The 25,068-nt window shown below is 44.6% G+C and overlaps 1 protein-coding gene across 3 annotated transcripts; it reads left to right on the forward strand.

Annotated features, from left to right (window-relative positions):
- The first annotated feature begins 835 nt into the window (after positions 1–835).
- On the forward strand, positions 836–23,536 carry upf2 (UPF2 regulator of nonsense mediated mRNA decay). 3 transcript variants are annotated; one of them, XM_049567438.1, is made up of 21 exons: positions 836–913; positions 3,544–3,912; positions 4,973–5,752; positions 5,838–5,998; positions 6,104–6,295; positions 6,378–6,527; positions 6,765–6,868; positions 7,065–7,150; positions 7,763–7,871; positions 8,043–8,156; positions 8,241–8,357; positions 8,613–9,002; positions 9,567–9,842; positions 10,414–10,597; positions 12,414–12,568; positions 13,228–13,332; positions 13,466–13,564; positions 14,770–14,943; positions 17,060–17,201; positions 18,715–18,835; positions 21,439–23,536. In XM_049567438.1, the coding sequence occupies exons 1-21, from the start codon at positions 882–884 to the stop codon at positions 21,446–21,448; spliced, it is 3,870 nt and encodes a 1,289-aa protein (XP_049423395.1). In that variant the 5' UTR covers positions 836–881; the 3' UTR covers positions 21,449–23,536. The 3 variants fall into 3 exon arrangements, with proteins under 3 accessions (XP_049423395.1, XP_049423396.1, XP_049423394.1); XM_049567439.1 differs by having other exon boundaries at positions 21,442–23,536; XM_049567437.1 differs by lacking the exon at positions 21,439–23,536 and adding an exon at positions 18,966–19,706.
- The last annotated feature ends 1,532 nt before the right edge of the window (positions 23,537–25,068 follow it).

Here is a 25,068-nt window from a genome sequence, read left to right on the forward strand (position 1 = left end):
GGGGGTATTGGGATTGGGCCTAACTCCTCAGTCCTGCAGACGTGATGTTCAGGCTCGCCTCGAGTTAAACTGTAACAGTAACGAGTCAATAAACCTGCCGTCGGTACAGAAGTCAAACAGAATGAGAACATGGTTTCATTTATTATAAACACACCAACCGAGCAGAGTTTAACTGTGAACAGCTCCTCTGTGCAGCTCTCAGTGCCGCCCTGTGTGTGGTGTGTGTGTGTGTGTGTGTGTGAGAGAGAGAGAGAGAGAACAAGGGTTGCTGTTGTAGCTTTATTGACACAGTGCTAATGACACACACACACACACACACACACTCTCTCTCTCAGTGTGGCAGCAACTTTCAGATGAATGAAGGATTTGGAAAAAGAGAGTGTTTAAAATATTTGTCGTGTCCTGAGGAGGAGAGTCTGAGAGCTGCTGTAACACGACCTCACTGAGACTGTTCTGTTTCTCTGGAGCTCCACTTTAGTTTAAACCCTTTAAATTCTAATTTCATTACATTTCAGCTTCAGTTTGGTTTGTAACAGCCGTTCAGTTAAAGGTACATCCCACGATTTTGTTATAAAAACCCAAAGTACAACTACTGCTGCTACTGGTGCATGTTGTCAGTGGCAGAGAAGAATTCACATCTTTCCTTATATACAAACATCATTATTACATAAAATAATTGTCCTACAAGTAAAGGTTCTATATTGAAAATGTTTCTCAACCAAAGGTATGAGTGCTTTTGGCGTAAGAAAAAGTTTCTACGTCGAAAAATGGTGGCTTCTTCTCACACCCAGAAATGAATGAATGAATGTATTTTCAGTCAGGCAGAATCAGTGGCGCCAACATGAGGGGTCCTTCCGCCGTTCACACGGAAACCGACGGTAATGACCGATGTTTGTTATGCTACAACTAGCAGGTAAACACTTTCATGTTTCAGTGATATTTACACGGAAGTTAGAGCAGCTAAATGTGTATTTATGGTGAACATGATTTGAAGGTGTCGCCGTGAGGAGTTAACACACACTAACTGTCAGTTTAACGCTGTCAAAACGTTTGTTTACATCCGTTTCTGTGCGTGCAGTCAGGTGGCTAACGGCGCTAGCTGTGCTAATGCTAACTCTGCTTCCGTTATTAATTTATGTTCACATTGAAAACGTGACAGCGTTTCAATATGGCCACGAAGCGGACTGTCTTCTTAACAGCCAACATTAAACTGATTTGTCGTGCGTTTCACTGATTTAAAAGAGAGCTAACGTGCTAACCAAGCTAACACAGCTAGGCTAGGCGGCTAACGGGGGCTGTCTGCAGCGGCGCTGCTGTGTGGGTGTGTATGAGCGGCTGGAGGATCAGACTGTGGGTGACTTGTTTGAATGCTACTTTTAACGAGTCTGTATTTTAAATATTTAAATGTACATACTGCATGTGTACACTGTAGTGTCTGCAGCGGTGGAAGAAGTATTCACATCCTACTCTGCAGTAAAACTACTGTCACCGCACTGTGGAAATGCTCCTCTACAAGTAAAAGTCCTGCAGTCAAAACTTTACTGAATAAAAGCTGGTGTCAACAACATGCACCTAAAGTAGTTAAAGTTAAAGTCGGTATGTTGCAGTTAAATGTTTTTCTGTTCTGTATGATGTGATTGATGAATATTCCTGCTGCTGTACATGTGTCATTTCCTGCTGTACATATTTACTGTTAGGCAGCTTCATCCTCAGCAATGCATCATATTCTGTGAGATCATCATGTGTCTGCAGGTCCTCTAAAAGTCTTAAGATGTCTTCACTGTAATTTAAATATATAAATATGAGGCCTTAAAAGTAAAAAAATGAAAGTCTTAAAGTTGAAATTGCGACATCCTTATTGCCACAGAGATGTTATCTAATTTCATTTTTCCATCCTTGTATTTTTTGTCGTCAAAATGAGTCCAGCTCTTCTGTGTGAAAGGTCCCAATCTTTACACCTGTCACTGAATATAATGCTGTCTTTTTACTTTATACCTGCACTCACCTGTTGGTAAGATGTAGACTCATCTAGCTCACTCTATCAACCATATTCCTATTAAAACTAGAGTTGTACCGATACCAGTATCGGAAATGCCTCCGATACTGCCTAAAATGTGGTATGGGATATTGGCGAGTACAGCCTATGACCAATCCGATACCACGTAATGCCTCATGTCATTACGCATACGCACGCTACAGGCAAACACAACAGAAACGGAGTGGAGTTTAAAAAGCATTCTACTGTAGCCTTTAAAATGTCTTTTTTACCAAATTGTGTGGCTGCACTTCAACCTGTGTCTTGATCTGTGTCAACACTGGATAATAATAATAATAATAATAAAGTTTTATGGCATTCATTCTACTATTATGTATTTATTTCTTAATATTTTACACAGAGTTTTAGGAGTTGAGACATACAACAATTCATATCTCATCCATTTTTATTTTACACGCTGGTATCAGATCGGTACTTGGTATCGGCAGATACCTAAGGTTCACGGATCGGAATCGGTATCGGGAAGGAAAAAGTGGTAGCGGTACATCTCTACTTAAAACCCGCCCCTGCACGGGACCACATACGTATGTATATGCGTATGTGTTTTACATGTATCTCATCAGGGAGGTACATGGTTTTCAGTGGACAGGAAGAAACTACAGCTGTCACACCAGTGTGGTGTGGTAAAAAGTACGAGATTTACCTTTGAGATGGAGAAGTATATCATATGTTAATGTACTTAGTTACATTCTCCCACTCCAGGGAGTCATCAAGAAATTTAAACTAAATAATAATAACAGTTATTTATATTACTATTATATTACTATTATTATATTATATTACTATTATATTAGAACTTCAAAACTGGAGATCACAAAGTGCTGGACAAGGAAAAACACAAAGAAAAATACACATAGAACATTATATATAAATACAAAGTGAGAATACTAGACTATAAAATTTTACTTCATGTCACACACACAAATCGTTCCAGGTTTGTGCCTCTCATTTGCCTCTCTCACGTTTAGTCACATCCTTCCTTTTTCTCTCTGAAAAACAAATACCCGCTGATCTGAAAATATACAGGAAGTCGTTTAACATCATTTAATTGTGAAGATATTTTCAGATTAAAAAAGATTTAAAACATTTTAAAAATTCATCTGCTGCACTAAAAAGATTTTTAAACCATCTCTGAATTAGTTTCATTAACGTAGCTGTGCTTGATTTTAACAGATATCTTATAAAATATTGTAACATCAGTAATATTTGTGAGTAATTTTGGAAAGAAAACAGTATTGAAAGAAACACCGGTGTTCACCAATAAAACTGATATTAAAGTTTAAAAATTGTGTTGATGTTGTTAAACAAGGAGACTAACATGAGGCATCTCTGTCCACCATCTTTATCTGAATTAGGATAATTAGGAAGAGGGTTAATTATGTTTTCTGTTGTTCAACAGATGAAATATTTATTCATACAGATGATTCGAAGAGTCTTTAAAGAATCTGGACTCATAAATAACTTTTGTTCTCATCGTCTCCCCTCAGTATGCCTGCTGAACGCAAGCGCTCAGTAAACATGGACGAGAAAGACGTTTGCAGCTTCAGCAACAAGGACAAAGAGAAGGACAGAGACGGTGACAGACGACCAGCGTCCGCCCGGGACAAAGCAAAGGACGAGGCCAAGATGAGCGGGAAAAAAGACGGCGGCAAGGAGGAGAAGAGGAAGCGTCTGGAGGAGGAGAAGAAGAAGAAGGAGGAAAAGGAGCGGAGAAAGAAAGAGGAGGAGAAACAGAAAGCGGAGGAGGAGCAGAAGAAGAAAGAGGAGGAGGAGAAGAGACAGCAGGAGGAGCAGGAGAGGAAGCTACAGGAGGAGGAGTCCAAGAGACAACGTGAGGAGGAGGCAGCTCTTCTCAAGTAAGTCAAGTTAGCTGATGATAATATTGATGATGCAGTGGGTTTAGGTGCAACACAACAGTGCACCATATTATTGTTTAAATCAATAATAATATAACAATATAATCTTGTTTCCATATCTGAAGGCTTTTCACACTGTGTTAACGCCTTGTTTTGAAAACGTAGTCATTTGAGTATCCGAGGTCGTTTCAGTGCGTTTACAGGTCAGAATACAGGAGCGCTCCAATTTTAGCTGCAGCTGCTTTGACCACGGAGACTTGAGTGACGGTTAGCGTGACGCAGAAACATCAGACGCTGCTCAGGAGGATTTGATCCGGCTTGGCTGACCATGAAAAAGACTGCGGTCAAACCCGCCGTCACTGGCATCTCTGTGGTCAAACCAGCTGCTGCTAAAGTTGGAGACAAACACAGGCAGAGCAGAACAAAGTCTCTGAGGGAAGAGCAGATGCAACAATGACGTTTACAATGGCAGGGAAAGATCTGGGACCAGTTGCACACAACACATTAAGTTTTCTCCTGAAGTATGACACTTAAGGCTTAATTTCTCCTTAGCTAGGGGACCTGCACAGTTGCACAGAATCCCTTAAAAGATTTCCTTAGTTTAGAAAAAAACATTTATTGCGATGAAAGAGATTTCACAGCAAGAAAAGTTTCCATGGAGATTGTTTGCTTGGACTCAAGCTGTTATTGTCTCACAAAGTTGTCTCATAGTTCAATAGTGAAAAATGTCATAAGAAAAGAAGACATCCAAATGTCACAGTATTTATCTCTGTCCAACTGATCCCATTTTTACTGATAAATTCCTCCCTTCTGTTTTCTGCTGCGTGGAAATCCTACAGCCCGAAATATTTTCTGTACCTGAAAAGTACCGTTCAGTATTGAACAGCATGTTGATATCAGGACGTACGCCTTGTCAGAAAAGGCCCGAGAAGGAAGTGATGTATTTACTGTTGCATTACGTTTCCTGCAACCATTCAGAATGCCAAACCCAGAGTAGTTATCGTCTCCTTTACCGTGGTCTTCATCATGTATCTTTCTCTATTTCCTCTCACGTCTGCAGGGAGAAGGAGGAGGGGCATCAGCTGCACCAGGAGGCCTGGGAGCGCCATCAGTGCAGGAAGGACCTCCGCAGTAAGAACCAGAACGCCCAGGAGGGTCGACCCGAGGAGGCCTTCTTCAGCCGACTGGACTCCAGCCTTAAAAAGAACACCGCCTTCGTGAAGAAGCTGCGCACGCTCACCGAACAGCAGCGAGACTCGCTCTCCAATGACTTCGCCTCGCTGAACCTCAGCAAGTACATTGGCGAGGCCGTGAGCTCCGTGGTGGAGGCCAAGCTGAAGATCTCTGACGTGGGCTGCGCCGTCCACCTGTGCTCTCTCTTCCACCAGCGCTACGCCGAGTTCGCTCCATTACTCCTCCAGGCGTGGAAGAAGCACTTTGAAGCAAGGAAGGAGGACAAGGCGCCCAACGTGAGCAAGCTGCGTACAGACCTGCGCTTCATAGCCGAGCTCACCATCGTTGGCCTGTTCACGGACAAAGAGGGGCTCTCTCTCATTTACGAGCAGCTGAAGAACATTATCGGGACCGACAGGGAGACGCACACACACGTGTCGGTGGTGATCAGCTTCTGTAAGCACTGTGGGGATGACATCGCCGGTCTGCTGCCCCGAAAGGTGAAACTGGCAGCTGAGAAGTTCGGCCTGAGCTTCCCTCCGAGCGAGATCATCAGCACAGAGAAACAGCAGCCCTTCCAGAACCTTCTGAGGGAGTACTTCACCTCTCTCACCAAACACCTGAAGAAGGACCACCGTGAGCTGCAGAACACCGAGAGGCAGAACAGGTGACGTTAACGCTTTCAGCTCCATGGTCACTTTTGTTCTTTACCACGATGAGACGTCCTGACATCTTGTCTTCTTCCTCTCCAGGCGTATCCTACATTCCAAAGGGGAGCTGAGTGAGGACAGACACAAGCAGTATGAAGAGTTTGCCACTTCCTACCAGAAGCTGCTGGCCAACACTCAGTCTCTGGCTGATCTGCTGGATGAGAACATGCCAGAGCTTCCTCAGGACAAGACGGTGCAGGAGGGTACGTCTCCTCTCTTTATGAGAATCATAGATACATTGAAAGTGGTCTTTAAAGTATGACATTTGTTTTTATGTATGTAATGTTGTCTTGTTTCTGCTCTCTCAGAGCACGGCCCCGGCATTGACATCTTCACTCCTGGTAAGCCCGGAGAGTACGACCTGGAAGGAGGGATCTGGGAGGACGAAGACGCTCGAAACTTCTATGAGAACTTGGTGGACCTGAAGGCGTTCGTCCCCGCCATCCTCTTCAAAGACAACGAGAAGAGTGGCCAGGGCAAAGACAAGGAGGACGGCAAAGGTATATGTGATATAAAGGACACAGACAGATGAGGAAAGAGTTTCACTCAGAGGTTTGTTCTGACTGTTGCTGTTTGGTTCAGACGGCAGAGAGGGGAAGGACTTGGCCAGCACCACAGAGGAGCTGGAGCTGGAGCTGGAGGCTCTGGACATCACAGACGAACCTCTGGAACTGGAGGGACCAGACGAGGCAGAGAACGAAGAACTGGCCAAGAAGCTGCTGGATGAGCAAGGTAAACACTCAGAGATGTGACGGTGAATTTAACGTGGTAGCAATGAAACATAGTACAGTAACTGCAGTTAGATGTTTTTTCCAAATCATTGAACCCGAATTCAAACAACAGAATCTGTAAAAATTAATTCATGTGTCGCGGCGCTGTGAAGTCTACCTCAGCTGAGAACAGAGAAATGACTGAATCGTTCCTGAGTCATCAGAACAGCCCTGATTTTATGACCCTTTATTCTCATAGAACAAGAGGATGAAGAGGCGAACACAGGGTCCCACCTGAAGCTGATCGTGGACGCCTTCATCCAGCAGCTGCCCAACTGTGTCAACAGAGACCTCATAGACAAGGTGAGGAGACACAAACAAGATGTCTTACATTTAAGGCAGTGTCCATTGTTGGGACGAGTAAATGCCTGCTTTGTGTTTAGATGACTTTATATAAACCAAATGATACTCTTGAAGTAACAGATGAGTGTCGACAGGTTGCTGACAGGTTAAGAATTTATGATGTTGAAATGTCTGAGCTCTGTGTCGACTCCCACAGGCCGCCATGGACTTCTGCATGAACATGAACACCAAGTCTAACAGGAGGAAGCTGGTCCGAGCGCTCTTCACTGTCCCCAGGCAGAGGTAAAGCTGCACACACCTTATACCGTACATCTGATGGAGCATGTGTGTGGAGATTATAAATTTGATTAAACTTTAAACAGCTCCAGTTATTCATAAAAGTGCTGTAATAAACAGCGGATCAATGAGTGTGTGAAAGGTGTTTGCTCAGGACCAAACAGCTGCTTTAATTACTTACTTTTTACTATAACTATAACTATAAATTATACCTGTAAAAACAGTTGCCAAATAAATGTAGAAAATGTATTTTTAGAGTTGGAAAAAACTTCAGCTCAGATCAGAAAAAAGCCCCACGCCACTTCTGTTTTATTTTATTTTGTGGTGCTCTAGTGAGTTTGTGTCAGCAGGACGGTGTGTGAGATAAACTACAGTGTGTGCTCATGGTGATGAAGGAACATGTCGGCCAGTCACACAGTGTGTCTCACTGATGATATTAGACTGTAGAAACACACATGACACCTTTTAGGAGACACGTTCACTGAGTTGAGTTTTATTGTCAATAAGGAAACTGCAGACTGTTGCTGGCCTCACAGTCTACCTTTAAAGACCACCAGGGGGTGCTAACGTCATAGTTTATAGTCTGAAGATGAGCACTGACTCTTCCTCCTCCTGCAGGTTGGATCTTCTGCCCTTCTACTCTCGCCTGGTGGCGACTCTTCATCCCTGCATGTCAGACGTGGCTGAAGATCTCTGCTCCATGCTGAAGGGAGACTTCAGGTTTCATGTACGTCTTGTTTTTGAATCATATTCAGAGTTTTACTGTGACGAGTCACTGCAGCAGGTGGCTCTGAAACTAATACATCAATAAAAGCTCAAGCAGGAAGTTTTTCTGTGACAATATTCTGAGTTACAAATTTCCTTTTGGTAATGTTGTGTGAATGTGTGTGTGCTGTAGATTCGGAAGAAGGACCAGATCAACATCGAGACCAAAAACAAAACAGTCAGATTTGTTGGGGAACTGGCCAAGTTCAAGATGTTCTCAAAAACCGACACGCTTCAGTGTCTCAAGGTGGGTGAAATAAATCTGCCTGTTATCTCTGAGCTGATCAATGTGAGGAAGATAGTTATATTAAATGTGTTTGTGTCCCAACAGATGCTGCTGTCTGATTTCACCCATCACCATATCGAGATGGCGTGCACGCTGCTGGAGACCTGCGGCCGCTTCCTCTTCAGATCCCCCGACTCTCACCTGCGGACCAGCGTCCTGCTGGTCAGTTCACTGTTTTCACAAAATACTCGTTATGTTTTGTTCGTCCAGTTTTTAAAGGTTTCAGTTAGTTTTCAGGTCTGTCACCACCTCAAATAAAACAAACTCAAGTGTTTTACACCTTTCCTACATTGTAATTGGGGCGCTTGTGTCCAACAGTTTCTGCAGCTTCCTGAAAATCTGTTATTAATCGTTATATTGTCCACAGTATCGGCCATTCTGAGACTTCAGCCTGATGTTTTCTCATCTGCGTTCCAGGAGCAAATGATGCGTAAAAAGCAGGCGCAGCATCTGGACGCCCGCTACGTGACGATGGTGGAGAACGCCTACTACTACTGCAACCCGCCGCCCATGGAGAAGACAGTGAAGAAGAAGAGGCCCCCGCTGCAGGAGTACATCCGCAAGCTGCTCTACAAGGACCTGTCCAAGGTCACCACGGAGAAGGTGCTGAGGCAGATGCGTAAGCTGCCCTGGCAGGACCCCGAGGTGAAGAGCTACCTCATCTGCTGCATGGTCAACATCTGGAACGTCAAGTACAACAGCATCCACTGTGTGGCCAACCTGCTGGCCGGCCTGGTGGCCTACCAGGAGGACGTGGGCATCCACGTGGTGGACGGAGTGCTGGAGGACATCCGGCTGGGGATGGAGGTAATAGTTGTGTCATTTACTGACTAAAGATAAACAGATGTGACAGGTTTATTTCTCCACTGCTGATAGAATGGTGATGTAACACACAATGACAGACAGACAAAGCCAGGTGTTAATCTTCATTGACAGTTTTGACTGGTTAAGTGATGAGAAAGTCCGTGTTGTTACAGTGATCAGTGTGAAGAACACTGTTGCATGTTGCAGGACACGTGAGAATGTCGTCTGGCTTCATCCTCAGTCTGAAGTCATGTTGTTTTACACAACACTTCAGACTGTTCCACGTGGTTGAATCCACAGCTCAGGTCCTGACAACATGTTCAAAACATTTGTCTCAAATGTGCCCCGCAACTGATCCCAGAACCAGCGCCGGTTCAACCAGCTCTGCCGATGTTTTTACATCTGAAACAGAGACATTTAAAGTAAAAGTAAAAGCTTTTCAAACATGCAGACAGAGCCTTCGTATTTCTGATTCAGATTTGAATGCAGGAGCATTTTAAATGTTGTCTGGCTACTTTTACTTCAACATAGTATCTGAATACGACCTCCTTCACTGTCCGTCCTCAGGTCAACCAGCCCAAGTTCAACCAGCGGCGGATCAGCAGCGCCAAGTTCCTGGGCGAGCTCTACAACTACCGCATGGTGGAGTCGGCCGTCATCTTCCGCACCCTCTTCTCCTTCATCTCCTTCGGGATCAATCAGGACGGCAGCCCCAGCGTGCTGGACCCTCCAGAGCACCTGTTCCGCATCCGCCTGGTGTGCACGCTGCTCGACACCTGCGGCCAGTACTTTGACCGAGGCTCCAGCAAGAGGAAGCTGGACTGTTTCCTCATCTACTTCCAGGTAGGTTTGCTCCCAACGCACCTCCAGTCCCTGTCTTTTTTCCTCTGTGTCCTCTCACATGATTTCATCCAGATCTTTTTTAAAGGATAGTGATAGTCTGTCGCTGTCTCTGCGTCCAAAAAAATCACTTCCTCGTTCATTCTCCAGTGCTCAAAAATAAGGATTGACCGAATCCCCAGGGCCAGTGAATCAATTAAACACATCACTTTTTTGTGGAGCAGATGGTGGAAGTAGTTTGGGAGTGAGCTATCTCACTTCCTTCTCATTTCTGTAGAGAGCTTCACACGTTCGGTACCGATCGTTTGTGAGTAAAGGGTGGCAATAAGACAAAGTTTCTGAGCTGCTGAGTGCATGCGAGAATCGGATGACAGATTAAACATGACGTTAACTTTAGTCTTTGTCATTATGTGATAGCTTGTAATAAATGAAACAATTCATAAGGGATGTAAGTAGAAACTGGCTTCAGGCAGGTAGATAAATTTGCTACATATACAACCTGGAGGATGAATTACAAGCAGCTCTCTGGTGAAATAAGGGTAAATAAATGAGACGATGTTGTGTGTGTCTGCAGCGTTACATCTGGTGGAAGAAGAGCATTGATGTTTGGACCAAAGACCACCCGTTCCCCATCGACATCGACTACATGATCAGCGACACCCTGGAGCTGCTGCGGCCCAAGATGAGGCTCAGCTGCTCCCTGGAGGAGGCCACCAAACAGGTCGCTGACCTGGAGAGGGAGGTGCTCGTCAAACTAGGTAGGAGCATGTCTGAAGGTGTTTGTAATCGAGACGTATGTCCGTATCCGGCATGTGAGAGTGTTAAAGTAGCAGCCGGTGTCGCTGGTCGAGCCGCTCTCTGTCGTCCCGGCTGAGCAGCATTCCTGCCGCGTCACTCCTCGCTGTGTCTTATCTGTCAGACAGGTTCCAGTTCATAGAAACACACACGCACACATGCCTGACACATGCACTCATCGAAGGGCTCAGTCAGAGGCTTCAGGAATGATAATTAAATAAGGAAATAAAATGAATGCCGAGTTAAATTAAGGCGGCTCACCCAAATAGTTTTGTCCTCATCACCAATGATATTCACTGATATTCATTTCTCTCTGTGAACTCTGTTGGACTGTTGGTCCCACAAAACAAACATTTTCCAGAGCCCAACTTGGGCTCTGGAAAATGTTTCATTGTTCTGTGACATTTTATGGCTCCAACAATGAATTAAGAAAATAATAGTCAGGTGAACTGATTGTGAAAATAACTGTTAGTCGCAGCCCTGGTCATTTAGCGGTACAAATACCAGCTTCTGTCATGTCTCCAGATGTTTTTCCAGAGATGATGAAAGCATGAAGTGCAGCTGTCACCAAAATTAAAGCACTCGAAATGTGAGCTTTGACAGAGGCGGGAAAATGTAGAACTTTATACTTTAACCTACTAAGGTTTCATTAAGGTTCATTATAACTCACTCAGTCTGTTTCCATGACGACAGAGGAAATGGATTTATTGTGTCAGACTTTTAAAATCCCCGTAAACATGTTAGTCCGACTTAAACCGGACTTTCAAAATACACGTAAACACGTTAGTGCATCTGAAACCGGACTTTTAAAGTACACGTAAACATGTCAGTGTGAGTGAAATGGTCCTGCAGTGAATGTGTCACAGTGGGACTAACACACCCAGGTCATGTGACTCCTGCATGTATACAGTCAGTCAGACCCAAACTGGCCGAGGCGCTCTGAGCATGCTCCACAGTTTCCGCCCCGGGCTTTGACCCGGAAGTCCAATAGCATTAAATGTGTAAGAGAAGAAGAAGCCGGTAACAACATGGAGAAATCTACATCCAGAGCCGTGACTTTTTGGACGGACCAAATGTACAGAGCTGTAAAGTTGTCCACCATGGTAGCAGTTAGCTGCTAGCTAACCGTAGCTAACTTGTTTGTCCATTGTTTGGTCTGTGCCTCACAACGTCCCAACAGAAAGTCTAGCATGTTTGATTTTCTTTTTGTCCTTCACGACTTCTCCCGTCACAGCCGTCACTTTGACCAGTAGGAACACAGAGCGATCTGCTGCCTCTGTATTTTTATATATATACTTTGTATCCGCTCCTGTTTGCCTGTATTTCAGGTCACTGCATAACTAAATGTAGACTGTATGTGAGAGTGATTGATGAGGCTGACGGAGGCCCCTTGAGCTCACAGTGGAGTCATTGTTGAAGCTTTCATACTTTATCCAGGATCAGACATTCCTCCATCACACAGGACCTGACCTGCAGCTCCGCCCACCTCACTTCACTTCTTCTTCACTTGTCATCTCAATTACACTAATGGGCTCTTTAATTGGTCACTTGTCATCATCCAGGTGGGACACACTAATGAAACACCAATGAAACAATGATTCCCTCCTGAATATTTTCTCTATTTATAACTGAAGCTTTTGTTTGAGTGAAGCTGCTCTGCAGGTCGGGTCGGCTCTGAGGTATTTATGATGTCATCTGTCATCGCCACCTGTTTCTGTGTCACTTTAATATTCTGTGTGTTAGAGATTCATTTCTGTCGTACTGTGTGTGTTGGCGAAGGTCTGGCCATGGAGAAGGACGGTCGCTCCAGTGCCATGAGCGAAGGGGAGGTGCTCGACGAGGAAGATGACGACGGGGATGATGATGAGGAGGGTGGCGCTGAGACTGAGGAGCAGTCGGGCAACGAGAGTGAAATGAATGAACAGGAAGAGGATGTGAGTCCTTTTGTTATGATGATGACCTCATTGGCCAAAACTTCATCCTGGTTGTTGCTCAGCTGGTTTTTGAGTCTTTGTTAAAATCCCAGTTCAGACCAAAGATTCACGACGAGATGAAACTGTTTTAGAGTGATGCAGAGAAAAGTGTCAGCGGTCTGAGCTTCACCGACCTGTCCAAGTGCACGCCCAGGTGTTTGTATGCTTGCGCCCCTCGGATGTTGAGGTGCCGAGAGGGGGGAGGGCTCAGACCTGGTGTCGCCACTTGTGTGTTGCTGAGGGTGACGCACCTGCAAGTAAACAGTTACCTGAAGTTAGTTTTGGATTACAAAGTTGACTCTGCTCCCAACATCTCAATCCAGGATCTGAACCAAGCTCTGGGTTTTTTAAAAACTTTTTTTAACCTTTTCAGCACAAATGTTGCCGCACGTGAAGAGTTTTACCTGCTGGTGTTTGTTTCGTGCAGCGTGATCTGTATTCATGTTTCATTAATCAGACAGAAGTCTTTCTCATATCACAGGTGGAGAACTTATACTGGCTTCTGTCAGAAGCTTGAATGAAACATGTTGGTTTATGATATCCTGCATCATCAGTCATGTATTGGTCACTCTTATGGGCTGAATCCAGTCAGTTAATGAGCCGCTACTGTTTTTCCACAGGAAGGGTCAGAGAACGAAGAAGAGGAGAGAGAGGAAGAGGAGGAGGAGAACACCGACTACCTGACTGACTCCAACAAAGAAAACGAGACTGACGAGGAGAACAATGTGAGATCAATAAGAAGAGCTGCTGATCAGAAATGTTTAAGAACAAACCCTGGTTTCAGTTTTAATCTAACGACCTGTACGTGTGCTCTGTGTGTGTGTGTGTGTGTGTGTGTGTGTGTGTGTGTGTGTGTAGGAGGTCACCATCCGCGGCGGAGGACTGAAGCACGTGGCGTGTGCTGAGGACGAGGACTTCATTCAGGCTCTGGATAAGATGATGCTGGAGAACCTGCAGGTACGACGTCCTGTAAACTCACTGCTGAAGCCACATCTAAGCATTTCTTAATAAAGGGCTGGACAATAATGACGACAGATGATCACAGTTAAAGTTAAAGTTATGTCGATAACACACTCATAGCTAATTTTCAAGCACTGTGTCAGAAACTGGACCGTTTGTTAATTTGAGGGCTGTTGACATGCACCGTTCAGTTATTCAGAGCACCACACTCTGTTAACGTCAGAGCTCTGAACTCTGTCTGAGGATACAGAGCAGCAGAGCACAGTAACAACCCAATGATCTGGATCGATATATCGATTCAACGATCCAGTGTTATCGATGGTGAAAACAGTGAAAGTGTTGAAAGTGAAAACATCGATCCATATTGTCATCTTTAGGATACACTTTTATTTTGAAGGTCTGTGTCACCATCAAACAGCAGCAGGCTGACAACGAGCAACGATAAGAATAACGCCAATTACTTGGGAATAAATCAGCTGAGTGGAATTATTATTGATGTCGGAGCAAACACAGGTCAACAGACAAAGAACGTGCCATATGTAAACAATGCTGTTATGAGATAAAACAGGGTGCACTTGCTTAGACGAGCATCTCACTCCACTAACTTCTCATTAAAGTAACATCAGCTGCTCTGTTTCAGTCTAAAAAAAGGTTAAAGCAGGCTGAAATTCAACTGTACTGTTCTGTCAGGAGACGCAGTGACTTAAACCAACGGTGAATCAGAGAAACTATCGATAATAAATATAAATCGTGTAACTATGAGGAGAGGATGTCTCCGCTAGCCGCTAGGCTGATTTCTGCAATGTATAGCTGACAATGAGTGACCAGGGGGCGTCGGTAGCTTAGTGGATAGTGCCGGTGCCCCCTGTATAGAGGCGATGCCTCGCTGCAGCGGTCGCGAGTTCGACTCCGGCTTGCAACCCTTTGCTGCATGTCGTCCCCCCACCCTCTCTGTCTCCCCATTTCACACTGTCCTGTGTATTAAAGGCAAAAAGTCAAAAAAAAAATCTTTAAAAACAACGAGTGACCAGGAAAATAACAAGTGTTTTGTCTGTGAACCTCGACAGTTATTACAAACTCGGACACTGGACGATTGATTCATGTGTACCCTGTATACCCTGATGCCCTAATAAACAAAACCATGAAAGAAAAGCAAATAGAAGCACCCAGGTCGACTCTGACGGGTGTTTTGTCCTCTGCAGCAGCGCAGCGGTGAGACGGTGAAGGTGCACCAGCTGGACGTGGCCATTCCTCTGCAGCTCAAGAGTCAGCTGAAGAAAGGCGGTTCCAGAGAGCCGTGCATCGGGGAGGCGGAGTCGGACATCTCCGACACCATGCAGTTCGTCATGCTGACACGCAAAGGCAACAAGCAGCAGGTGAGGAGCGGCCAAACACTAACACATATAGGACAACAGTTACAGTTCAAAAATCCGTTTTACAAGATGACACTGAACACATCGTGAGAATGTTTTAATTTACCTTTGCCCAGAACTCATTTTTACTGAATAGAGAATGAACGCATCATAATGTAACTCAATCTAACCTCCCTCAGCTGTTAGTTGCAGCCACCGGCTAACAGCTAACATCAGCTAGCTGCTAACAGCTAACATCAACTAGCTGCTAACGTTAACCAGCTCTTCTCCTGCTGCTGATGTCATCACAGATTTGTTGTCCACAGTGTAACATTATCAGTAAACAACAGTCTGCGTCCTCTGACGTGTCCGTAGTGAGTTTACTGTGTCCGTTTGTCCCGATGGCGTCCCGAGGAAGATCTCCGTCCCTCCGAACACATTCTGCTGTCCTCAAAGAGGACGAGATGTCGTTAGTCTGTAGTTCTGCTTTTAACCTGAAACAGTTTTGTATTTTTTAATAATCTGAATCTGCAAAAGAAACTAAAGTTATTAAGTGTTTGATGAACTGTGTGTCGACGACTCAACATCTGAGAGCACTGACACACTTTCACTGTCCGCACACACACACGCACACACACACACACACACACACACACACGCTCTCCTCAGTCTGACTGAGCCAGCAATAATATTGACTCTGGACTTTGTGTGTGTGTGTGTGTGTGTGTGAGCGAGAGAGAGAGCAGTGGAATGTGTGGTTTGAGGCCAGTGACTGGTTCTCCTGCTGCAGCAGGGTGTGTCTAGGACTCCGAGGTTTAATGGAGCGTTCAGTGTGTTTTAGGGGACAGCAGCCAGACACACACACACACACACACACACACACACACACACACCAGCAGAAAAAAACAACATCTGAAAATATGAAAGTTTGTCGAGGACACAGAAAATCTTTGTAGGTGAGGAGTGTGTGGATGGAAATGACTTCTGTAAACACACACTGCGTCAGTGGTGAATGAAAGCATCCTGTGTGTGTGTGTGCGCGCGCGCATGCGTGTGTGTGTGGTGGAAAGACGGATGAGAAGATTGATACCTCGCACATTACTGATCGTCTCGTCTGACTGAGATTTCAGCGGTGCTTAAAAACATGGTTGACTTATTATTTTATCTGCTATGACATCAAATTAGGGTCATCGTAGGTAATATACCAGAGAAAAACATTATAATTTTTTAGATTAAAGTCGTGAATTTACAAGTAAAATTCTCAAATATTCTCTAAAATAAAGTCACAAATGTATACAGATAAAACCTTCCAAGTTTCTCTGATATCAGTGTCACACATTTACACGTGTAATCTCAGAAATTCTCTCACAAGTTAATATGAGAAAATGTGCATTCTCTCTGGGACTAAAGTCACAAATGTGTAAGAAAAAAATAGAATAATTTCTGGAACTAAAGTCACAAATTTACAAGAAAAACGAATCACACCAGAGACGCTGGCAGTAAACTGAAAATCCCACCAAATATTGAGATGTTGAACGTCCGATCAAAACGTGTTATGGTTAAAATAGTTCCAAAATAAAAGTCCAGGATGTTAATACGAGCTTTACACGAACGGGTTTGTTCAGCTGTTCTGCTGAAGTGTGAATTCAGCTTCATACGTCCTAAAATCTGGAAATAATGAGTCAGTGTGAAGTCACACAGGACACACACACACTGGCCTCCTGGGTGAAAGTCCTGTACTTCACTCATTCATCCACCGTGACCTCCTCCCTGCGTCGGTCACTCTTTACACTGTGTCAGTCGACTTTCTGGCAGGAAGCTGGTAAATTTGTGACTTCATAAATCTCAGAAAGTGTCAGAGGTTTATTTCCCCCTCCTCTGGCTCAGTATTTTCATTTCCACCTCCTTCACTGGCCCTGATGTGCCGTCGTAGTTCTTCAGGAAAGAAATCAACATTATTTTTTCGGAAATACGTCTTTGTCTTTCAGTCAGTAGAGAAACAGGAAACACAGGAACAGAGCGGAGTGAGACAGACTGTGAGGGTCGCATCAGATTGTAATGACTGATTAATCTGCAGATAATGTTCTCAGCTGATCCATGAACCTTTGTTTGTGTGTGTGTGTGTGTCTCTGTCCGACAGTATAAGATCCTGAACGTGCCGCTGTCCTCCCACCTGGCAGCCAACCACTTCAACCAGCAGCAGGCGGAGCAGGAGGAGCGCATGAGGATGAAGAAACTCACCCTGGACATCAACGAAAGGCAGGAGCAGGAGGACTACCAGGGTAACTATGGTTACACACTTTAACTGTCACTGTTCACTGTAATGGGTGACGCTGAATGGGACGCATTAAAGGGAGCGTTCACTCAAAAACAATTATTTACTGTACACAGTAGTTGCATCCCTGAGAAGGTTATAAAAATGAAACCATACCAGTGCAAACAGACACTGAACAAAAGACAGGAAGTAAAGTTTAGAAAATGTCCAAAACAACTTTATGAAAATTCCTCTGCAGCGTTATCTGAGCATCACAACTATTTTCACTAAACAATTGATAAACAATCGTTACCCATGAAGCAGTTTGTTTCACAGCAGATTCCTTCACAGGCTGAAGATGTTTGTCCAGTGATAGTTAGAGATTTCCATCAGCCCCGGGGACGTGAGGGATAGATGGGATGTTTTTGGGTGAACTATTCCTTTAACAGAAAGTTGACCAACAGGATAATCACCTCAAAGACAACATAAACTGACCTTTATCACGACATCAGGGAGTGTCGTTCTGCGTTGTTTCACTTCTTTTAAGGCTCTTTAAACTCCTGACCCCACTGTTGATGCTGATAAGAAAAAAGCAGCTTTATTTCCTCGTTGTCGCTTCACTGCCGTCGCTGAAGCTCAATACTTTATACTGGGTTTGACTGGGATTCTGTGGAAGACCAGTTCCACCAGTGCGATGAAAACAAGGTCTTAACTTTGTCGAAATAATGACTTTGTTGTTTAAAATCGCATCAACATCGTACTGTGATAATATCGTATCGTGGTGCCTCTGGGGATTCCCACTCCACGACTTAGACTGCTGCTGAAGGAAAGAAGGAGAAACCCACCTGTGCTGCGTTCACTGACCCGCACAAAACAGCCCTGTCCTCAGTTAACGCCACATAGATTGTAACTCTGTGTGAGAAACCGTTAGGCTCAGTATATTCTCACTGACCAGGAGCTGCAGTGATTGTCTCTGCAGATGGAGATGATCGTTAAATCGGCTTTGAATTTAAATAATCAGTTAATTTGACTTTGTTTTATTTTAATTTGTTGATGAAAATGTTTTTAACGTGGTCACGGTTCTTGGTTTTACATTTGTCCTCAGTCCTGGTCTGTTTTTTGTCGTGCAGAAAATGTTGTCAGAATATTTTTCATCGTAGTTTCACTTGACAGAATTAACACTGTTGTTGAATGCATCACAACGTCTTTTAAATGTTCCTGAATGCATCATAGTATGACCTAATACACGTTATGTCCCTGAACACATCATTATGCATTTTAAATGTTCCTGAATGCACCATATTGACTTTTTTATTTTTCTGAATGCACCATGGCACTGACATGATGCACCTGAACACACCACAGTTTATCTGAACGTACCATGATACCTCATTGGCATTGCTGAGCACACCACAGCACCTCTTACACCTTTTGATGCACCTGAACACACCATAATGTTGTGTGTTGGAGGTTTCAGTGTCCGTCACCTCTGACATCTATTCACACATGTAATGTGTGTGTTTTGTGTGTGTGTGTTACAGAGATGATGCAGTCCCTCGCTCAGCGCCCGGCTCCAGCCAACACCAACCGGGAGCGCCGGCCTCGCTACCAGCACCCGAAAGGCGCTCCCAACGCCGACCTCATCTTCAAGACCGGAGGAAGGTGAGGTCACTGAAGTGCCAACACTCAAAGACACTAACAGCAGAATGTGTGTGTGATGTGAGGGTTAGGGCTCGTTATCTGACAGCAGTTTGTTCTGACTCTCTACCTCCACACGTGTCTCTTGAAACAGAGAGAAAGTCATGAGAGACAGGAAAAGAAGGGATTTCAGGACAGGCAGGAATAGACAGGACGAGCGTCAGTAAAGACTCTAATTAAACGTTATCACCAGAGATGAAGCTTCAGGAGGACGAGGGATAAAACCAGAGAAGGTTCTGTCGAGGAGTTCCTGTTCATATTCGCACCTTGAAGAGATTCTGATTTTCAGACTCTAAAGATTATTAAAGAGACTTTTTCTTAAACGTTCTGGAAACATGTTTGAATAAAGGTTACTTGAAGTTTATATTTGAACACCAGCAGCACCGTGTGTCTTTCTTGTTTCTGTACAGTGGAACGACAGCATGAAGTTTTTAAAATAGAGAAAAATAATAAGTCCTGAAGTCGACAATAAATAAATGTTTGTATCGACAGGCTGATGTATCATCTTTCTCCACTGTTGTCAAAAACACACAGTGAGACACACACGTTCCTTCATCACCATGAACACACGCTTGTTTATTTTACACCTGCTGACACAAACTCACTAGAGCACCAAAAGTGACTCATTTTTGGGAGGACAGATTAAAAAATGAATTGAAAGAAACAGTCAGTGTGCAGAGGCCTTTATCAAATTTCACCAAAAGACATGAAGTTAAACATGAAACATGCTTTTAACATTTTAAATTATTTTTGTTTCGTGGTGTTTTAGAGTGAATAAATTAAAGGAGCACCGTCCAAACGTTTGGACACTCCGAGACATTTGAGCTGTGAGACAGCTTTTGAACTTAAAGGGATAGTGCAGCCAAAAATGAAAATTCAGCCATTATCTACTCACCCATATGCCGAGGGAGGCTCAGGTGAAGTTTTAGAGTGCTCACATCACTTGCAGAGATCCAAGGGGAGAGGAGGTAGCAACACAACTCCACCTAATGGAGGCTGACGGCGCCCCAGATTCAAACGTCCAAAAACACATCATTGAAACCACAAAATATGTCCATACTGCTCCATACTCCATACTGACATAAAAAGTTGGTTTTTGCACACATGAGCGTGGTGCCCAGAGAGGCAGTCAGAGCTACAGGCTACAGTGAGGCTAAAAACAGAGTTCAAATGAGGTTTTTCCAAACAACTTTTTATGTCGGGGCTTCAGGACACTTGGATCACTACGGACGAGCAGTATGGAGATATTTTGTGGTTTCAATGATGTGTTTTTGGACGTTTGAATCTGGGGCGCCGTCAGCCTCCATTAGGTGGAGTTGTGTTGCTACCTCCTCTCCCCTTGGATCTCTGCAAGTGATGTGAGGACTCTAAAACTTCACCTGAGCCTCCCTCGCCATATGGGTGAGTAGAGAATGGCTGAATTTACATTTTTGGCCGCACTATCCCTTTAAGAAATGGCAGTTAACAGGAACTGTGGAGGTCAAGCTGAAAACTTTCTGAGAGCTGCTCGTAGGATTGTTAGAGAGGAAGAGTGGTGGTGCACTGTTGTACTGCGCAGACACACCTGGACAGGTATGACCTTCATGGAAGAGTCATCAGAAGAAAACCTGTCCTGTGTCCTCACCACTAAATTCAGACTCACACGTTTGTGAAGGAACATTGAGACAAGCCTGATGCTTTTTGGAAACAAGTCCTGTGGACACAAAGGGACACCTGTCCACCTGTTACAGACGGGGTGGATGGACGACTTCAAGAGGAGCCAGCAGAAGGTTTGGCCACGCCCCTCACAGTCCCCCGACCTAAACATCATTAAACATCTGTGGATAGAGCTCAAAGAGCAGAGCATGAAGACGGCCCAAGAAGAAATCCTCCAAACAAGAACTGAAAGACTCTGAGCTGGATACAAGAAGAAGGGGGCGCTGCTGAGCACTGACCATGCAGGGGCCAAAGTTTGGCTTCAGATCCTTTTTAGTTTTTGTTATTTTGAAACTGTAAAAGATTGAAATAAAGAATCTTGATTAAAATACTGAGGAAATGTGTCGTCTTTGACTTCATGTCTTTTGTCTCTCTCTACCTAGATGGATGTGGGAAAAGGATTTGTAACACATAATTTTTGGATTAGCCAAAAAGAGTTGGGCTAATTTTAAAAATGATGACACCAAGAGTCCTTCATCTGATACATCATGTGAATAAAAGCTTTCAGTTGTGTAAAACACCACCTCACACCACAGTACCTCCTCAGGTACTCTGTCCTCTACCTGCTCAGGTACTCTGTCCTCTACCTGCTCGGGTACTCTGTCCTCTACCTGCTCGGGTACTCTGTCCTCTACCTGCTCAGGTACTCTGTCCTCTACCTGCTCAGGTACTCTGTCCTCTACCTCCTCAGGTACTCTGTCCTCTACCTGCTCAGGTACTCTGTCCTCTACCTGCTCAGGTACTCTGTACAGCCAACACAGAGTCCTGCAGGTGGATCTACAGAGACAGGTGTCCCCTCAGGAGGTGGTGGACAGTGTCCTGGTGTCCCTGTTGTCCATCACGTCTACAGTAATGTCTGCTCTGTCCTCCAGGAGACGCTGATCGGAGTTCTGGGTCCGGGCTGAACGAGCGAGCGAGAGAGCGAATGAACAAGCGTGAGAGAGAGAGACGATCGGAAGGGACAGCGGTCCAAACGGGGGACGAGTCCTGAAGCGGGGACAGACAAAGCCCTGACCTGAACACACACTGCTCCCCCTGCTGAGGGAGGAGAGACACACTGGGGTCAGAGGTCAGGGTCAGACAGACGGCTCTCTTTTCTTTTTGTCTGTTGCCTGGGAGACGACAAAACAAACTGGATCAGAACTACGATGACTCAACACGTGAGCGTCCAACCGGACGGCGAGACGGGACAGAATGAAGGGGCGGGACGAAGGGACGGATGGATCGCTTCCCGCCGTCACCAGGTGGAGGAAACGTGACTCATAATTAGGAGTTAGAAACCTGCGAGTGGAAAAACATTAAACCAGACGTAGTGAGGGGAACTTCCTGTTGTTTGTTTGTTTGTTTGTTTTGGAACTTTCAAAATAAAAGCGGGAACACTGCAGCGTGGCGTCCAGGTGGCACTGAGGAGGAGACGAAGGGCGGGACGGACAGTTGACACTGGTTCATAAACTGGTCGCCCAGTGACGTGGAGGTGTTTCGTACACGAATGATGTGACTGAGGAGATGAAGAGTGTCCGATGGTTTCAGACTCGTGCTCTGGAGGTTTGTTTGTGTCACTGACGGTTTCTGGTCGTCACTTCCTGTTAACTGATTCATGACACTCATGTTTTACTGTCTTACACCTCTTCTGATCAGCAGATCACAATTTGGTAACCTTTTTTTTAACTGATCTGCAATTTCCAGCATTAATTCTTTCAGAGAAGAAGAAACATTTTGTACTTGTAGCCGCTCCAGTGTTTTTCTGTTTCATATTATTTCTAAGTGGAATATTTTCGACTTTTGGGCGGTTGGTTGACCCCCCCCCCAAAAAAATATGAAAACTTCACTTCATGCTCAGCAAAATTTGGATTTTTCACTTTTCTTTTGACAGTTTATAGACCATATGAATAACTGAGAAAATAATCCGATTAATACAAAGTTAAAATGATCATTAGCTGCAGTTGCTGATTTCTGAAGTCAACTGACTGACTAGGTAAATTCACAAAGAATGGATCGCGTCCACTGATGTCACCGTGAATGTGCATCACAGGATTCAGATCTAATTTGGAACCAGGTTTTGGTTCCCGACCCCTCGTCGTGATGCACATCAGTATCATGTTGCTCACGTTATATGTCGGTAACAGCAGCCCTCCATCCAGCGAAGCGTTAAAGGAACAGTTTAAATATTTGAGGAAACGCACTTATTCGTTATCTGGCGGAGACGTAGACAATCAGATTGACACCACTCTCATGTTTGTGCAGTGAACATGCAGCAGCTGGTTAGCGTAGCTTAGCTCAAAGACTGGAAGCAAATAGAAACAGTTAGCCTGGCTTCATTTCAGAGATGACGAAATCAAGAATGTTGTCAGTATGCAAAAATAATTAAATTGGAACTGCTTCATTCTTGAACTGTGTTGTATTAAAGGGATAGTGCACCCAAAAATGTAAATTCAGCCATTATCTACTCACCCATATGCCGAGGGAGGCTCAGGTGAAGTTTTAGAGTCCTCACATCACTTGCAGAGATCCAAGGGGAGAGGAGGTAGCAACACAACTCCACCTAATGGAGGCTGACGGCGCCCCAGATTCAAACGTCCAAAAACACATCATTGAAACCACAAAATATCTCCATACTGCTCGTCCGTAGTGATCCAACTTTTTATGTCGGGGCTTCAGGACACTTGGATGGCTGAGTTTTCATTTTTGGCTGCACTATCCCTTTAAGCTCAAAAGTTGTCTCACAGCTCAAATGTCTTGGAGTGTAACGATAAAGACATAACCAGTGAGTGCAAAACAACATGATAACTGTTGAGCTTTAGCGAAGCTGATAGACAGATTTGTTATGTTTGGACAGAGCTGTTTGTACCTGTCTCCAGACTTTATGCTAAGCTAAGCTAACAGCTGCCGGCTGTAGCTTCATATTTATCGTACAGACGTGAACGTGGTCGATTGTCTCATCGCTCCGTGAAACTGGAACCAGTCAGTGGGACATGAGTGACACATTCAGAAGCGACACAACAACCAGAACACGAGTGTGAACCCAGCCGACACTCGTCCACCCTGAGACCTGAGACCTGATCACTGACGGACACCTGGGTGTACAGACTCCTCATCTCCTCCACCTTCTCTCCTGCTAGATGTTTTGTTTCCTCCTCCAGAGTCAGGAGCATCTGAAGAGTTAGTTTAACAATAACCAGCTTGCTTTGATTTGTGAAGTGTTACCGTGTGCCTGAAGGTCTTCCTTTGTGACGACTACATTATTTTAGATGGATCAGTATTCTCTGTGTTCTGCTGCATGGCTCTTTTCTGCTCCACATCTTTAGTCGTTGTAGTAAAGCGTCCTGCGGTGGCTCCGCCTTAGTTTGTTTGTCTGTTGTTGTTTTCCTGCAGAGTAATAACCATCTGTGTGTGTCGGCTCTGACAGACAGAAGAAGTATCACAATAAAAGTATGAAGATGATCGCTGTGTGCCGGCTCTGTAAATGAGGTCGTTTGCGTGTTTTGAGAGGGCGCGCCTGTTTGTCGAGGTCTAATTACAAGGCAGTGAACATAAGTATGTCCTCATTTCCTGCCCTCGCTCCTCTAAACACTGCATGTGTGCAACAGTGCTCGAGTATGGCCGGACTGACCTGTTCAGGGGCCCAAGGGCCGAGATCTGCTGGTGACCCCCACTACCCACCCACCACCCTCTGCACATCAGGTAACTGTCAGGTTGTTTCCAGCTCTCAGGCGTCTGTCTGAACACTGACAGGTTTTTTCTGGCTGTAATTTTTCCTCCTGTTCAGACCGAATATTAAAACATTTCTTCATAGTCACACCTTCAGCAGAACAGAAGACACAGTTCACAGAAAAGTTATTTCTATGTTTATTTGAAGTCAGTTTTGTTGGACAGAATTTTCCTGTTTTTCTGTGGAAACAGGACGAATTATTACATCAATTAAAACCTGTCACAGTGTCTAGTCAGTGATAGTGCATCCTCGGCATATGGGTGAGTAGGTAATGGCTGAATTTTCATTTTTGGGTGCACTATCCCTTTAATAGTCAACCACAGACCTTCTCATGGCGTTCGACTTCCGGGTCAAAGCCCGGGGCGGAAACTGTGGAGCATGCTCAGAGCGCCTCGGCCAGTTTGGGTCTGATTGACTGTATACATGCAGGAGTCACATGATCTGGGTGTGTTAGTCCCACTGTGACACATTCACCCGATGACATCATGAATTTGAGTCGTAGCACTCTAGTGTTTGGATTTCAGAGCAAGTTCTTCAGGTTTATTAATACTTTCAGACAGTCTTGGACCAAAGGAACAACATGTATGAGTTTTATATTTTGGATGTAGCTCCCCTTTAAATTCAGTCTGAATCTGGATCAGTAGGAACACGTTAACGCAGGTGTAACACATCGTGACTGAACCTCAGCAGGTGAAATTAGAGTCCATGCAGCCTGACCACATTGTGTATGGAAACAATTCCACCCTACAGTTGTTGGCAGGTCTCCACACACAATGAGTGATTCAGTGAAATT

The sequence above is a fragment of the Epinephelus fuscoguttatus genome, linkage group LG22 (genome assembly GCF_011397635.1).
Source record: "Epinephelus fuscoguttatus linkage group LG22, E.fuscoguttatus.final_Chr_v1".
Lineage (NCBI taxonomy): Eukaryota > Metazoa > Chordata > Actinopteri > Perciformes > Serranidae > Epinephelus > Epinephelus fuscoguttatus.

Excerpts from the sequence above, each read along its gene's own strand:
- upf2 (XM_049567437.1), top strand. The coding sequence starts at position 882 with ATGACCGATGTTTGTTATGCTACAACTAGCAG. Across the intron at positions 6,528-6,764 it reads GAAGCTGCTGGATGAGCAAG|AACAAGAGGATGAAGAGGCG; the intron begins GTAAACACTCAG and ends TTATTCTCATAG. Across the intron at positions 6,869-7,064 it reads ACAGAGACCTCATAGACAAG|GCCGCCATGGACTTCTGCAT; the intron begins GTGAGGAGACAC and ends CGACTCCCACAG.